This window comes from Pungitius pungitius, chromosome 1 (assembly GCF_949316345.1).
Source record: "Pungitius pungitius chromosome 1, fPunPun2.1, whole genome shotgun sequence".
NCBI lineage: Eukaryota > Metazoa > Chordata > Actinopteri > Perciformes > Gasterosteidae > Pungitius > Pungitius pungitius.
Window position 1 is genome coordinate 35,692,025 of NC_084900.1, and position 15,647 is coordinate 35,707,671.

The 15,647-nt window shown below is 45.7% G+C and overlaps 2 protein-coding genes across 2 annotated transcripts; one reads left to right on the forward strand and one right to left on the reverse strand.

Annotated features, from left to right (window-relative positions):
* Nucleotides 1-339: 339 nt before the first annotated feature.
* phc2a (polyhomeotic homolog 2a (Drosophila)) lies at nt 340-7,210 on the forward strand. The gene is made up of 7 exons (XM_037457026.2): nt 340-563; nt 1,099-1,307; nt 2,136-2,214; nt 2,829-2,940; nt 3,609-3,735; nt 3,826-4,021; nt 5,328-7,210. Exons 2-7 carry the CDS (start codon nt 1,164-1,166, stop codon nt 5,480-5,482), a joined length of 813 nt encoding a protein of 270 aa, XP_037312923.2. The 5' UTR covers nt 340-563; nt 1,099-1,163; the 3' UTR covers nt 5,483-7,210.
* Nucleotides 7,211-7,453: 243 nt separating this feature from the next.
* Nucleotides 7,454-13,231, reverse strand: kiaa2013 (KIAA2013 ortholog). The gene is made up of 3 exons (XM_037456923.2): nt 11,890-13,231; nt 10,026-10,879; nt 7,454-8,833 (listed from the first exon to the last, which is right to left on the reverse strand). Exons 1-3 carry the CDS (start codon nt 12,833-12,835, stop codon nt 8,783-8,785), a joined length of 1,851 nt encoding a protein of 616 aa, XP_037312820.2. The 5' UTR covers nt 12,836-13,231; the 3' UTR covers nt 7,454-8,782.
* Between the last annotated feature and the right edge of the window lie 2,416 nt (nt 13,232-15,647).

Sequence of the window (15,647 nt, forward strand, 5' to 3'; positions counted from 1 at the left end):
TATTGAGTGAATAATATTGATATGGATTTCATGATGTATAGTTACATTTTGTGGTCAGTTACATGTGTCCCAGTTCAAAGCTAACTTTGAATTTCTGTGTAAGGTGGCAGTGAAAAGTATTTCAAAGTGTTTAACAGCATTCTCCCAAATATTTTAAGTATTGCTTTCAGTTGGAAGCTCAGTTTGAACTTATTTAGTTACCATTCAGCCTCTTACTAACAGCCCTCTCTCCATTCAATCCAGTGACACCAGTTCAGTTTAAATAGTTTCACGTGCTCGGTATTGAGATGCGGTTATTTATTCGAGCTTTATTGTGAAGGCCGTGGCCGGAAGTCCTCCTCGCGCACCACGGACGCGCGCCGCGGGGGGAGAGGTGTGCGCGTGCTGCTCGAGAGGAGAAGCTGGAACTTAGTGAGTCGTGGACCAGGTGCGGACTCCGGGGGGGTCTCTCGTGAGTTGCCCGCGGCCCGTGGAGCTGCTGCGGCGCGTCGCTCGAGGCGGGAAGCGGGAAGCGGTGGTCGCGGAGCGGCGACGGAGCCGAATGAGAGCGCTGTTTGGAGCCGGTAAACAAAGAGCTTTTCTCCCCTCATTCGTCCCCATTGTTACCGAGCGGGACGCTTCAGAGCGGGTCCCGTCTGCAGAAGTAAGCGAACTACTCTGAAGCTTTTCCCTTTCTGCACTGGCGTTCGATTGGTGAATTCACACATTCAACCAAAGTACAAGAAACCCCGGGGCTGCGTTCATTCAGGACTCCTTGATCAGGTCATGTGTGGCAGCCATTCAAGTCGTTCTCATGAGGTCCATATGGAACCGATGGGTTTTAGTCCAGTGGTCCTGCATGACGACACTAGGAACCTTTTCAGAAGTCTCCTAGCTAACTGACGGCTCTGTGCACCCTGACCTCAGAGGGGTCACACACCCGAGAACATGGAGAACCGCACATTCTCGTGTGTAGTGCAAGGAGACCACTGGCTGCAGGTGCAAAGTCAGCAACTTTAAGAACAGGACAGTCTTATCAAATGAAAGAGTGCTTCTTAAAGGGTCTAAAGGAAGCATGTAGAATGTTGACGTTGCATTCCTCTTTGTGTGTTCGATCAGCTAGTGGGGGCCCGGTCCTTGGCGAGTTTGGTGTCGGCAGGTGAGGGGCGGCCTGTGCTCCAGTCATGACCTCTGGGAACGGGAACACTAACAGCAACAGCAGCCGACCCGATGGAGAGAGCAAACCGGCCCAGGCCCCCGTGGAGTCGCACATCCTCACCCATCTGATAGAAGGCTTTGTGATCCAGGAGGGGGCGGAGCCTTTCCCCGTGAGTACGGCGGCACACCCACACGCCATGTGGCAGTAGTCAAAGACCAGTCCATAGTGGCGGTCTGGAGACCAAAGGTGCATGCGCCTGCTCACGTCTCCTGTATTTTGTTACTGGTGTTATTACAAATACAAACGGCTTTATTTGTTTTGTGTAAAACCATGAAGAGAAGCCAAAAGTCAAAGTCAAAGTAGCTTTATTTGTCAATTGCTGCATGTCAGACATACAGGTAATCGAAAAAACATTTCCCACACTCCCACGGTGAAACATATAAAGTGCACAGGCACAACAATAGATAAGACAAGACATTTTTATACAAATAGATATAGATATAGAAAAGGATTTGATAATGACTCCATCATTTAGAGACACACCTTCTGGGGATCCAGAAGGGATGCAGAGGGGGAGAATGAGACTGAAAAAGATCCACACAGACCTTCTGGTCCTTTATTTCTCAGTGCTCGAGTATGACGATGTATTGTTGAAGCGGTTTTTAAACCACGTTCCCGTCTTTAGTCTGACTGTCCAACATGGCACGTGTAATAGCAGCAGCTGGTAGCAATGATGACGCCGAAACGTGGGCCGGGAACCACAATCAGGAGATTAGACGAACAGCGATCGACTGCTTCCAGGAGATAAGCACAGAGACTGAATTTGAAGCTTGTGTCACACTCCTCTTGTGGAATAAAGAACTCTGAAGACACAAGTCTCTCGCACAAGGACACCCATTCATTGCGGAATCCTTGGAGTGCCTCCAGCCCAGTGTTTCCTTCCTTCCTGGTGCAACAGCCTCAGCTGCTATAATGAACTGTGTTTGTCTGTCGGCAGGTGGAACGTCCATCTTTTTCCATCGAGAGCCTCAGGAGACCCACTGCAGACTCCAAGATGGAGGGCCTCCCAGCAAAGGGTAAACCTGTGTAGATATAACGTTCACAGTGCTTGCTTTCATGTATGTGGTTCAGCCCAGACCTCCTGATCCGGCCTCTGTCAGAACTCTGTCAGGAAGACTTGTTTGATATTGTCAACAACATTGTAATCTGCAAACCTCGTTCAAAGAACCGGGCTCTTCTCAGATGCTCGAGCCTTTTCTCTGTCTGGGGAAGACGAGGGGAAAGGCCTCACACTGAGTGGCACACATTACACTGATTATGCTTCAGACACGCTCCGACTCCCCTCCTGTGGAATTTTGACAGTGAAGATGGCAGCCATACGATGTTACAGCTGCTGTTTATGCACTTCGTGAATGCACCACGGGTTTGTTGTGGACTAAATCATGTGGCATATAGACAGTAAATGATGCTTGAATCCAGGAAATGTAAAAAGGAGCCAAGGGAGAAGGACACAGGTGCTCTCTACCTGATGTTGGATAATCATCAGATGCATGCTGGGATGTAAATCAGCCAGTAATCTGAGAGCTTCCCTCTTCTCTGTGACAGTGCTGAAGCATGCTTGCATCCCAGCTGCAGGGGGCGCTATGGGTGCTGGTGTGTGTCTGAGTGTGTTGTGTCTGTGTTTCTGCAGAGCTAAAGGCCCAGAAGGAGCCCATGCTGACCTGTGAGCTGTGTGGGAAGGTGGACTTTGCTTACGTCTTCAAAAGGTCCAAGAGGTTCTGTTCTACAGTGTGCGCCAAACGGTAAGCCAGGAGCTATTTGTATGATCTGAATGGAAGAAAGCGACTCCTGAGTCCAAAGGGACAGAGGGAGAGGACGTCTCACTCTGATGGAGACACTCCACTCTGGATTGTTCAGGGGCTTTACAAAGCCACGGTTAATTTCCCTTAACTTCAGTTCAGTTAAAACACCTGGCGTCATGCAAAAGACTTCACACGTAAAGGTACACACACACACACACACACACAGCTGGATCGGATCATGCCAACGCAGCCTTCCTTGTACGTGACCATTACGCGGTGGATTGAGCAGCACCAAGGGGCTGGGGAGGAAGGGATGAGTGTAGAGCTCAGGTCACAGGGAGGATGGTCTTGTTGGCCAGTAAAAAGCCAGCTGGCAGCTTTCATAGGATGTCTCTGGTACCAGAGAAGGATGCACTGCATCATTCATGCTCCTCAAAGATCATCTCACAATTTTGTCATGTCTGATACCTTTTGAGTTACTGCATACTTGTTTGGATCAAGATAGACAACGTAACTGCTACACGATGTCTTGATGTATGATTTTAACACGGTTTATATGGATCTGTACATAACGAGTATATGCTCCAAAGGCTGTGGAAACAAACAAGGACATAAAAAGCACCACTTGGATTCATACTCGGGCTTTGATCCAGCTTTCCATGTTGCAGCTACAATGTGGGCTGCACAAAGAGAATGGGTCTCTTCCCAAACCGCCAGAGCACCTTGGAGAGCGTGAAGAAACACCCGGCGCTGAGTGGAAACATCAGAACCAGCTGTTTGGAGTCTAAGAAGAAGGTGAGGCGGTGTATTGCCGCTCTTATGTCTGCCTCCCATGGTGTCCTCATGGCCCAGTCTTTATTTGAAGTGACTCCTCCCCCTGCACAGAAGCCCGCCGCCGCTGCTCCGCCCGCCGGCCACTCGGCGTATCCTGCACAGGGAGAGTCCAGCCAGTGTTCGGACTTGTCCGGCTACGAAAGACCCCCGTCCCCCCCGTCGACCTCTGGGCCCCGCGGCTTCCTGCCCGGTGACCCCGGCCAGTGGAACATCCAGGACGTCTACGAGTTCATCTCCTCTCTGCCAGGTGGGCGGGGCCTCAGATCTCAGGCTGTTTGTTACATAGTAGAGGGGGGTCAAAGGTCCCATGTGTACTCTACATCTGTCAGCAATGCCAAAGTTCAATCTTCAACTTATGTATTTACTTTTATTACTTATGTGCATCAGTCATAATGTCACAACAATTGTGATCAAATTTAGAAAGTTTCAAAGTTACAATTAATAGAGTGCTCTTAAAAACGTTTCTTCCCACAAGTTACACACACATCGTTGATATTAAATTCCGTCATGAATAAAGGCAACACAATAAACAAAATAAACCTTTTGATATAGTATTAATTAAAGAAGCCTAAAAGTTATATACAATCACTATAGCATGCTCTAAAATTAAAAGATAAATATTTAGTAATAATCTTTTTGAAATGTGCAGGCATGTTGGAGGGTGTGACGTCCTCATCCCGCACACCTCCCAAATATATAGTTTCATGTTTATTTTTTATCCTAAAGCCGCTGGTTACTCTAGATCAGGGGTCCCCAAACTTGTTCCTGTGGGGGCCAGATAACTTTTCCCTTCTCTGGAGGGGGCCGGGGTCAGAAAAAGTGTGACCATTGCAGTGGGTGCCTAAATGTAAACATTTATTGTTTTCCAGAAAGCCACATATAACCAAATATTAATAATCCAGGATCTTCACTGAAAATAAATAATATCACTTAATGAAATAAATAATAACCAAATAATCTTCTCTGGGATCTTTACAGAAAAAAATGAAATAAATAATAACCGCCACCGCCTCTTGACAGATGGGAGCATTGAACAAACAAATAATGGTTTGACCCCTGCAGGTTAAATCCCTGCATTCTGAATCAACCTTTTCCCCATTATTCCGTTCTACTTCACAGGGGCTGGTCTAGGATTTGTGTGCATTATGAAAATTCCACTTTTTTAGAGCTTCGACACTCTGGGATCATGTCTACTGACCCCAAAACAACTCCTGCGATTTGTTATGGCTCTCCATGTCAGAAACGTCATGCTTGCGTGGCTGAGAATGGGCTTCCTTATCATTCTCTCGTCTTCCAGACTTTATTAAATAGCAGTGTGATTATTTTCTCGGTCTTTGGTTGCATCCCACAGTAGAAGCGGATGGCGTCTCCTTGTGGTCCTGATGAACCTTCAGTCCCTCTGCTCTAGATGTCGGTTTAGTGGAGCCTAGAGCAGCCTTATCTATGCTATGTAGATCAGTATTGACCAATAGGAGCAGTTGAGGCATAGTTGCTTTACTTTGGCCTCAGGAGACAGGTGTGTGCTGAGCTGACTGGGTGCTTTGTGGCTGCAGGTTGCCTGGAGATCGCCGAGGAGTTCCGCTGTCAGGAGATCGACGGACAGGCCCTGCTGCTGCTCAACGAGGACCATCTCATGGGAGCCATGAACATCAAATTGGGCCCTGCACTCAAGATCTATGCTCAGATTAGCACGCTCAAGGACTCGTAGCACATCTCCACACACACACACACACACCTAATGTGCCCAGGATCACACCTGCTGCGTGAGTTGAGTTGGACAATAGCACTACTTTCGCTTCTGCCGTTACTAAGCAACCAAAACTTGGGCTGAAATGCTGATGATGATGAATTGTCATTTGACAATTTCTCTGACCTCCTGTTGGGACTCCAACAAGGAGGGTGAAATGGATGAGAGCGGCACAGCTGGTGTTTTTCACCAGTGAAATCAGCAAAGCATGTTCCAACCAGCAGAGGCAGCACTGAGCCCCTGCTGCTGGGGGAGAGGAACCCTGTGCCCAGCTTCATGTGTGCCATTCCTAAGCTCTATGGCTCACGAGTTACAGTTCACGTGTAGATGTTTCTTTACTGCAGCGAGGGATTCAATTCCAAGTATATTATGGATATAGTACATAGAGGCAGTTGAAATGAATAAGAAGCATCCGTAGCGATGGCATCACTGGATGAAGTTTGTTATTCACGTTACTTAGTCTGAAGTCTAGAATGAGTGTTTAGACTGGAACCGACTCTTTCATTGATGGTGATGATTTGACAAACTCACTCAATAAAATGGTTTGTTTCCAGTGTGTGTGTCAGTGCCTGTAAGTGCCAACATGGATCCTTCTCATGTCCATTCCTGCAGCAGTGCTCTATTGAAACAGAAAGTGACCACGTGATTGTTGGTCATTTATTTACACCTTCACCAAAGTGCTCAACTACCCCCTCAAACGTCACTTTTCTATTTACCCTTTTGGATCGTCAGGAATAATGTGGTTCCCTCAGAAGGCCTCCCCTTCACACAGCAAACTGAAATGACCCATCATATCCAGTAGTAATAGTGTCCTCCTGCAGTGGTGATTGGGTCACAGCTTTGACCTGACAAACTAAACTACATCCTTGGCCCATACTATGAGCTGCATAAGATCCTTCTGAAACTGAATGTTCTTTTTTTGATGATCACATCCGGTTTCCTTTATACTCATTCAGCCTTTTAGGGCACACAGTAAAACGATGCAGTAATAAACTGTCTTTGTCTTAATGAGGAAACAAGCTAATTCAAAGGTATCCCAATTTAATGTAAAGAGATGTTTAAGTAACATATTTTCATATGTTGGTTACCAATTGATCTGCCTCCCCCCATAATGCATCTGTGTAGACGCTTCACCGCATTTATAAGAGTTTTGAACAGCAGTTGAAAGGAGGAATCCTTTGAGAAGCCCTGATGCAGGTCAACTCCACGCTTATAAGCATTTAATAAATGTCCTGTTCATTGATTTCACGGAGGGGGAATCACATGGAGCCAAATCCATCCATCATTTGAAAACCAAATGTAAAGCTTAGTTTACAGTTTAAAAAAAAATAAGTACTAATTATTTTGGGGTTTAATATAGTTTTGACTCAGTTCTATATATCTAATTTATATTTTCAGTTTTAAATGTTTTTTCATTCTTCACTTCATTTATTTTGATATTCACTGTGGTAAAGATGGCAAGATACAGATCTGCACTTCAATAGCTAATCAACACAAAGGATTCCTCCCTGTAACCATTGTGATGTCGACAACCAGCTACAACCCGAATCAACCACCATTTCACCAATACGGGCCGGTTTCGAGAAGGACAAATCACATTTATATACAATCACTACAGAAAGAAAGATATAGAACCGAGTCCAAACCATATTCAACCCAAAAATGCTTTTCATCCACTTATTTTTATTTGAATACATTTCTTTTGTTCATGACCAAAACTTTTCAGGTTCATGTTTTTCAAATGATCAAAACTATTGGTCTGATTTGGATCTATAGAAGCACACTGACATGTGATCACCTCATCATTAGACACATGATAGCAGTTGTGTGAAGATTTGCTAAATATGGTCTCCTGTACTGAACCAGAGACTCCAAAACCTTATGTTCTTAACCCCAAAATATATGGAACAAACTGTCAGACAGGATTCTGAGTCATCTCACAGAATTTCACTGATTTATTCCATCAAACGTAAAACAAAAATAAACAACTTCAACTTTACATGATTACAAACCACCAAGTACAATCTAAAGTGATTCGGGCTGCAGCCAGCAGCTTTTCCACGAAGGCACACTCAGTAGTTCTCATTAAAGTAAAGACGCCGCATAAGGAAAGGGCTGAACCAAGAGTCTTCAAACACATCACTTGTGCCTTATTCATATTTAATACAATCGCTGTATCATACTCTGTCAGAGGCAAAAGGAACAACCAATCAGAACCCACACACCCACCAATGTGATCAGACAATGTGCAGTGATTACGTTAATGCAGAATTTAAAATGTTTCTATGAAGCAGATCTGTGTTTTAATGCCACACTTCTCACTGATAGTCACTGACAGGTAGATTAAAACCAATAAAGCACTCCTCCTTTCAAGACTTGACCGCCATCTAAATGAATGAAGACACTGGGGTGTGAATCGTATGTGAGGACGCACACAGTGTGTGTTACTTCAGCAGGGTTTGAACCTCTATTTCACACCATAAAAGACATTTCCTTCATGCTACTTTGTTTGATTAAAGCAAACCAAATCCTTAAAATAAAAGACAGCAGGCAACACACAGAGAGCTGGAGGGAGAAAGTATTCTCGTCCAACCAGAGGTTGCATCCTTGCTTCTCCCATCCTTATTTGGATTAATTACAAAATAATTATGATACTTACATCTTCTGTTTAGGAGGATCACCTTTGGATATAAACGTCACCACGGTCACATGACGTCTCCACCACTAAGCTAAAGAAGGACCAGCGTTCAGGTTTAGTCCTTTAATTTACTGCCTTTTTAAAGACACCAAAGGCTTATGATTTCATATCATACAGCCAGAGGTCAAACTGCACAGCCAGAGGTCAAACCGCACGCTTCAACTGAGACAAACCAGAAATTCCAGAATTCAGGCAAATTCCAGGTTAATAAAGAATTCTTCCCCCTGTTGGAAGGGTCTAGATGGTGCAACACTATCTTAAAGTGTTGTGATTTTCAATCATTGATTCGAGTTTAGGATGAATGAAATATCTTTTGTTCAAACGGCCCCGTGTACCTGCCTAGCCGTTCTCCTAGATCCGACCCCACTAACAGTCATTGTAAGCCGATGAATAACAACGTGGGTCACAGTTACATTTGGTTTTAATGTGACGTCACAGCGGATCTGTGAATGTTCTTCTGGTAGCTGTTGGGTCTCTCTTTTCTTGTCAGGTGTCATCTTTGAATGACTTATCACAGCAGGAGCTTACTTAATAGCTCCCATTGATTATGTGCACTGCGGCGCTCAAACAGCATTCCTGGAGTCACAGCAGTCATCCTCACTTTTATGGGCGACCTGGTGAAGTCAGAGGGGAGGATTAGAGCCACAAGGGATGAACACACAGAGCGATGATGGGAGTACGGCGGGGGGGGGGGGGGGAGACAGGACAGTAGTGAAGAGCCAAAGCCATCCCATAGATTTCGTGTTGATTTAATTGAGTGATTCAATAAAAAACATCATGAAAACGCAGAAGAACAGGAAGAGCAGACAAAGACTTGCAGAAACATCAGTGGGAGGTGTGGGCTGTCCTCGTCTCTCATTGTCTGGACCTGGAGCCCCACCTCACTACGCCCACTCGTTCTACAGTGTTTGACAAGGTGCTCACTCAAAGGACAAACTTCCATGTATCCCAAACACAGATTTATTGGTCTTTAGTGGCCGGATCCAAAGCACAAGCCGGCTGATGGACACGCAGGTTTGTTCAAACCACTCAATGAAGGTCAAAGCAAGTGGGAGCTCACCTGCTCCGTCCCCATATCACTGTGCACCATCAATAGCTATCAATAACTCAAGCTGCAATAAAGGTTTCCCCTCATGTAGGACATTTATTTAATATCATTTAGTTGAATTCTTTAAAGCAGGACCATGCCTATGTTATGGATATATATCTATAATGATATATATCAGCAAGCTTTTCAAGGCATGCCTTAGGATTTGAGGTTTAAAGTTTCCGAATTGTTTTGTCCAAAGTCAGTGGCTTCCATTATTTCTGTAATCATGTTTGAGGTAGGTCACCAATCACAGTGAGCCTTAGATAGCCGTCACACCCACTGAGATGTGTAACGCATCTCAAACAAGAATAAAAAACTAAAAACCTATTAGTTAACCTGACTTTGAACAGAAAAGCTCACTTGTGCCTCTTTTGTTCCACTGTAATGAACCAATGCTTTATATTCCAGCAGGACAGTGCAGAGGGACCGAAGGCTGCTACTCTCACTGAGATCAGGAGGAGCACAGCTGCATTGTGGGGAATCCCCTCTGTGTCAGGCCTCCATGGCAACCCACTGCCAACATGGACACGGTGAGAGGGGGAAATAAGGTTCACTGAGAGAAAGGGAAGATCAGAACTGAGAAACCAACCAACAGAGAGAGCGTCGACGGAGAGGAAATCTTTGCCAAGTAAAAAAAACAATTAAAAAAAGGAGCAGATTAGATCAATTTGCAGTTTTTTTTGTTTCCAGTTATGTTCAATTGTCGCTGTTTATACCTTGCTCCTGAAGAGGGGCTTAGCGCCGGGGCCACAGTACTCGTTGTAGATGAGCTTGAAGAGGAACAGGTGGAAGAGGGTTATGAGCGACGCCACGCTGAACCAGAAGAGGAAGGGCAGGCCTGGATACCTGTTGGCCATGTGCTCCTCGTGGGCCAGGATGGACTTGAGGTGCAGGGTGTGGCGGAGATCCTGCAGGTGGCGCAGGTCTGTGGAGATGTACAGGAGCGGTGTGATGGGCTGCGTCACCATCACAGGGAAGGTGTGACCTTTGATCTCAGAGGTCAGCTCCACGGGCTCGTTGAGGCAGCCGGCCTCACAGGCGTACAGCTTCACCGGCTTCTCCTGCGGCTTCACGGACACGTGCAGAAAAGGCTTCTCCTCCGCGTCCAGCAGCACTGCCAGGTTAATGAGGTCCTGGTTGTAGTGGATCCCTCTCAGGGAGTAGCTGTTGTGCAACACGTCCGGGTCAGCCTGGAACTGAAGGTGGTTTTCGGTGAACTGAAGGCCGCCGAAGCTGAGCACCATGCCCTGCATGGCGCCGTGGGCTCCGGCCGCCACCAGCACCTTGCAGCCTCTCTTCTGCAGGGTCAGGGTCCACAGCGTGACCAGCTGCAGGATCTGAGCTGCACTGCTCACCCGCTCGGGCCACAGGTTCTCTGCGTGCATGGTGGCGTGGCCGCTGAAGCAGTGGTCTGCGTACTTGAGGCTGGACTCGAGGCGGACGCGGTCCTCGCCGCTCAGCCTCCGATCCAGCAGGGGAGCCGTGGAGGAGGACAGGATGTAGTAGAGGGTGGTGTTCACCGTGCGGCTAGATGGCGTGTGGGAGTCCGTGATTTTCCTCATTTCAACCCCTGAATGAAAAGAAAGTAAAATAGCGTCAAACCTGCCACGCATCCAAGAATCTGGCTTTTCCAGAGCTTTTGACCACAATCATTAGATTTATGTTCACACGGACACTGTGCCACCTTTTTTTACATCCTTTATTTACCTCTATTACTTTGTTTGTGTGATCACATGGTGAACATGTTACACACAAGTCAGAACTACAATAGAATACAAGTGGGTCTGTGGAAACAGTGGCTGGATGCAGCCTTTCACTTTCATCTGGAAAAATGTGTCCCCTCATTGGTCTTTAAAAAAAAAGGATATTTATGGGGTACTGAGCTACTAGTGGCAGCAGTGGTGAAGCAGGTTTGTCCGTCAATAGATAGAGGTTGACGTGGCAGATGAATTCGTCAGCATGACACGAGGCCTCAAATAGTAACAGAGCCTCAGTCAGCGGCTTGCTTTCACCAGTGATGCTGAAAGCTGGACTTTGAACCCTTTATCCAGCCTGACACTGCTTTCAGGAATCCAAATTTCAAAGCTGTAGCATTCATTGCTTATTTTACTGTCAGGTGTTTAGATTTTCACAGAGTGGAGGGAGGGACGAGGAGTCAGTGGAGGTCACACATCTCGATGAATTACTGCTTTTCAATGTTTTTTTAAATGTGTAATCAGTTGTGTTCCCATAAATGATCTGTGCTAAACCATTTACCAGCTTGAATCATCATTTAAGCTCGGTGTTCAAAGATTTGCATTTTATTCAGCCAATGTTTTAATGACGAGTGACAATGACAAGTATTTTACAAACAGTTCTGAATTAAAGCAGAATGAGATGACCTTCAAAAGCACACATCAGTGCTTTAGTATGTTTAGGCCAATTTAATGTCTTTCTAAGGCACACTGTAGTATTTCGTGTGTGTGTGTGTGTGTTCGTCCTCAGATTGCAGGTAGACGTTCAATCTGATGTGATTCTAGTGACGGGATAAAAAACCCACACCCTCCTTTAGAAGCCTCTCCTACCTCGACCATTACTCACCTGAAGTGAAGAGGTCCATCCAGGCCTGCTGGTGATCTCCAACCAGCTCATCCACGTTTGCCCTCAACAGCTCCCCCAGCTCCTTCTTGGCTCCCTCTCTGAGGGTGCTGAAGGTCTCCTCCAGCTTGGACGGCTCGATGGGCTCCGAGGTCCACACCACTGAAAGGATGTTGTCTTTGTGCTCTAGTTTAGCTGGAACCTGGATCCTACTGTTCAGCTTCTTGGAGACCACCACCACCAGCACCATCCGGTTATTCTCCACCAGCACCCTGCCAGAGGAGAGCACTATCTCCCGGTCCTCCAGCTTCTCCACACTGGTGGAGAACTTGCTTCCAAAGGACGGGTTGTCGTAGGAGACGTCCAGGGAGGCGGCCTTGTCGGACGGGTTGCTAACGTGGATCCTCTGCAGGTACACGTTGGGTCTGCTTCTGTGCGCGATGAACTCCTCTCTGATGGTGACGCAGTCCCGGGCGGCCTGCAGAGCACAGCGGACCGACAGCACGGCTCCCTTCCGGAACCACAGCATGGTGGCCTGCGCCTCGGCCCGCTTCCCTTCCAGGTGGACGCCGACTCTCGGCGAGTATTCGGTCTGGTGGACCGGAGCCGAGCCGGGCTGCGGCGACGCGGCTACCCACAGCTTGTTGGAGTCCATGTCGATAAGAATGTGGCCGTTTCCCGATACGAAAGGCGTGTCTAGTTGTTCCTGAGGCGTGCTGCATATCCCCTCTCCTCGGTCCACCAGGGACTTCCACCTGTGGACCTCCGCCAGGAGACACTGTCCCGCCGCTCCGCCGGACATGACGGAGCCGCTGAAGAAGCTCCAGCGTCGCTCTGCTCCCAGGTACCAGTAGAAGATGAGGAAGAGCAGCAACCCTACGAGGAGTCTCCTCGCCCAGCTGCTGGACAACAAGCCCGGGAGACCCTTCAGTCTCTGCTGGAGCCACATCGTGTGTTTGAAGGGCGGGAGACACACGGTACCGTCTGTCGGGGGGAGGTCCGTCACATCGGATTTATTTACGCTTCCACTCAAAACATGTTGCCTCCCGGGACCAAAGCGGACGAACTGGCTCCCCTAGCTTCCGGCTAAGTTAGCTTAGCTAGGTCGCTAGCGCTGGCTAGTGAAAGCGTGCCGTTGTTTCTCTCGCGTCGTGTTTGTAGTCATGTCCTTGAGGGGTCTCCTTAAAGTTGTCGGTATTCGGGTCGTTTTCTTTTCTGTTCGCCTCTAGGATGAAAACAGCGGCTGACTTTATAAATAACTCTGCAGCCACTAGTGAGACTCTTGTTTTGTCACAACTGCCGTGAAGCAAAACGACCCATCAGCAACCGGAAATGTCGCAAAAATCTGTTACTTGTGTATATTTCAATTTACATGTATATAGTACATCAATATATATTGCAATACTCACAGTAGTTTAATTAAAACAATATCATTTATGTAAATTCGATTGATTGAGACCAGCCATTACAACAAGTAACGTTAATAGTTATATTACAGTAGTTCACAATTGCTAAAACACTAACCCCATTCTCTGGACCCAATGCTCAGTGGCCTGAACCCAGTCACTCTGTAGGCAAAACCTTTAACAAGTTCAGGTAGTTAAGACACTGTTTGCAAATCTCATCCACTCTTTTTGCAAAACTCTAAACACATTCTCACTCACTAAACCATATTTTGCACTGTGTTGCAAAATGGTAAATACATGTGGCAAAAGTTAAACACAACTACAACACAGCTGTCATCGTTTACACACAACAACTCAAAATAGTTCACACTTGTTTCTAATGATGTGATCAAATCAGTTGTCTAGAATATAAGCCAGTTCAGAGTAGACAGGTCGCCCAGGTACGATGCATGGACAACAATGGATGGACACAATGTGAGAGGCAGAGGAGGAAGAGTAAGAGTTTGTGTAAGAGGTGGTGGGCAAAGAGGAGGAGGAGTACAAGGACAACGATGAGCAAGACAAAGAATAGTCATTTTAGATCAAATTCGGGCAACTGTGATAGACCATGTTCTTGTTCATGGAATGACAACGAGGGAAGCAGGACAAAGAGTACATTCTCTCTGGCCACCATTATCACGACCTTCAGGGAAGAGAACAGGTCAATGTATTGTTTTTCTAATTTGTGCGACTAAAAGTGTACTGTATACATTTGATACAGTACATCAGTTTTTGACTAGAGAAGGGACTGGGGAGAAAAGAAAAAAAGATATACAATACATGTCCATTTCTATTGTTACTGTATGTATACATTTGTAAGAGCATTTTCCCTTTTGTAGAATTGCAAGATACCAAATGAGGGTGGAAAGACTCCTTTGTTCACCCAACAGCAAGAGGTTCTCATTGTTGATGTGGTTCGTCAAAATTAGTGCATGTAAATCAGGAGTGCATATAAATACACGTTTGCAGAAATATGTCTGTAACCCTTACTAAACTATTTATTTATCTCTTTAACGTATAGAGGGTATCTGAAATGGATTCCATGGAAAGGCCCCATAAATACATTTTTGTAGATGAAGCAGGGTTCAATCTGGCGAAGAGTAGAAGGAGAGGCCGGAACATAATTGGCCAACGTGCCATTGTGGAAGTCCCTGGCCAGCGTGGTGGCCATGTCACCCTATGTGCAGCCATAGGCAATGAGGGGGTTCTCCACCATCATGCAACCCTGGGGCCACATTACACTCACCATCTTCTTACATTTGTGGGTGGTCTTCGGGATGTTTTGTTTGAACGTGAGCAGCAGGATCATCAGCAGGCAGTGCATCCTGTCTATGTTGTGGTGCTGAGGCAGAATAAGTCTCATTGATTTTGATTTTGCAGTACAGTAACACAGTATTTTGTGTAGTACGCTTTTCATTTAGAGTTGTCTGTTCGTTGGGCTTAGGGAGTTGTGAATTATTTTATTTTATTTATAGCAAAATTATTTTCTATATGCAATAAACATGTTTTCTCTAACTACATGCGCTGGACGCTGTGTTTTTGATGTAATGTCTAATGAAAGCTGAGCAGTGTTTATTTATTGACTGGCTGTGTTCATGGTTTGAAAGCATAGTTTGATTTTGCCAGAAGAGTCGGGGGTTTTGTGAATGTAGTTTAAAGACTGGGTTTTGTGTTTAAAGTTTTGAGAATATGGGTGAAGGTTTCAAGAAATGTGTCTTATCAATTGTGAAATACTGTATACCGCAGCTTTAGTTTCCCCAAGTAACAAATTTTTAAACTTTTTAAACTTTAAAAAATTTAAACTTTGTTAAAGCTTCAATGCCACATCACATGGATGTCAAAAACAAAATACTGTGAATATATACTCTGTTCAAGTTTGTATTAAAGAGCTATTTTTCCTTACATCTGTTTAATAAATGGCCTAAAGATTTTTAGAGTTTTGGATCGTTATTATTTCTCACAGGGAGGTTAAAAAGATTTTTAAAAAGATCCCAAGAAAACTGACAAAATAAACACATTCTCTTTCATTTTTACCACGTTGTTTCTATTGTGATTAGACACATACTGTAGTTACTGTTTGTGTATTTCTAATAAATAATAAATAAATAAAAGCTACGTGCAAGTAGTCACGTTCAGAGTAGCTGGGCGTCATTATTCTCTACTGAGACACATTTAGGAAGTGGGAGTTGCACAGGGGGAGAGAGAGAGAGAGAGAGAGAGAGAGAGAGAGAGAGAGAGAGAGAGAGAGAGAGGGAGAGAGAGAGAGGGAGAGAGAGAGAGAGAGAGAGAGAGAGGGAGAGAGAGGGAGAGAGAGAG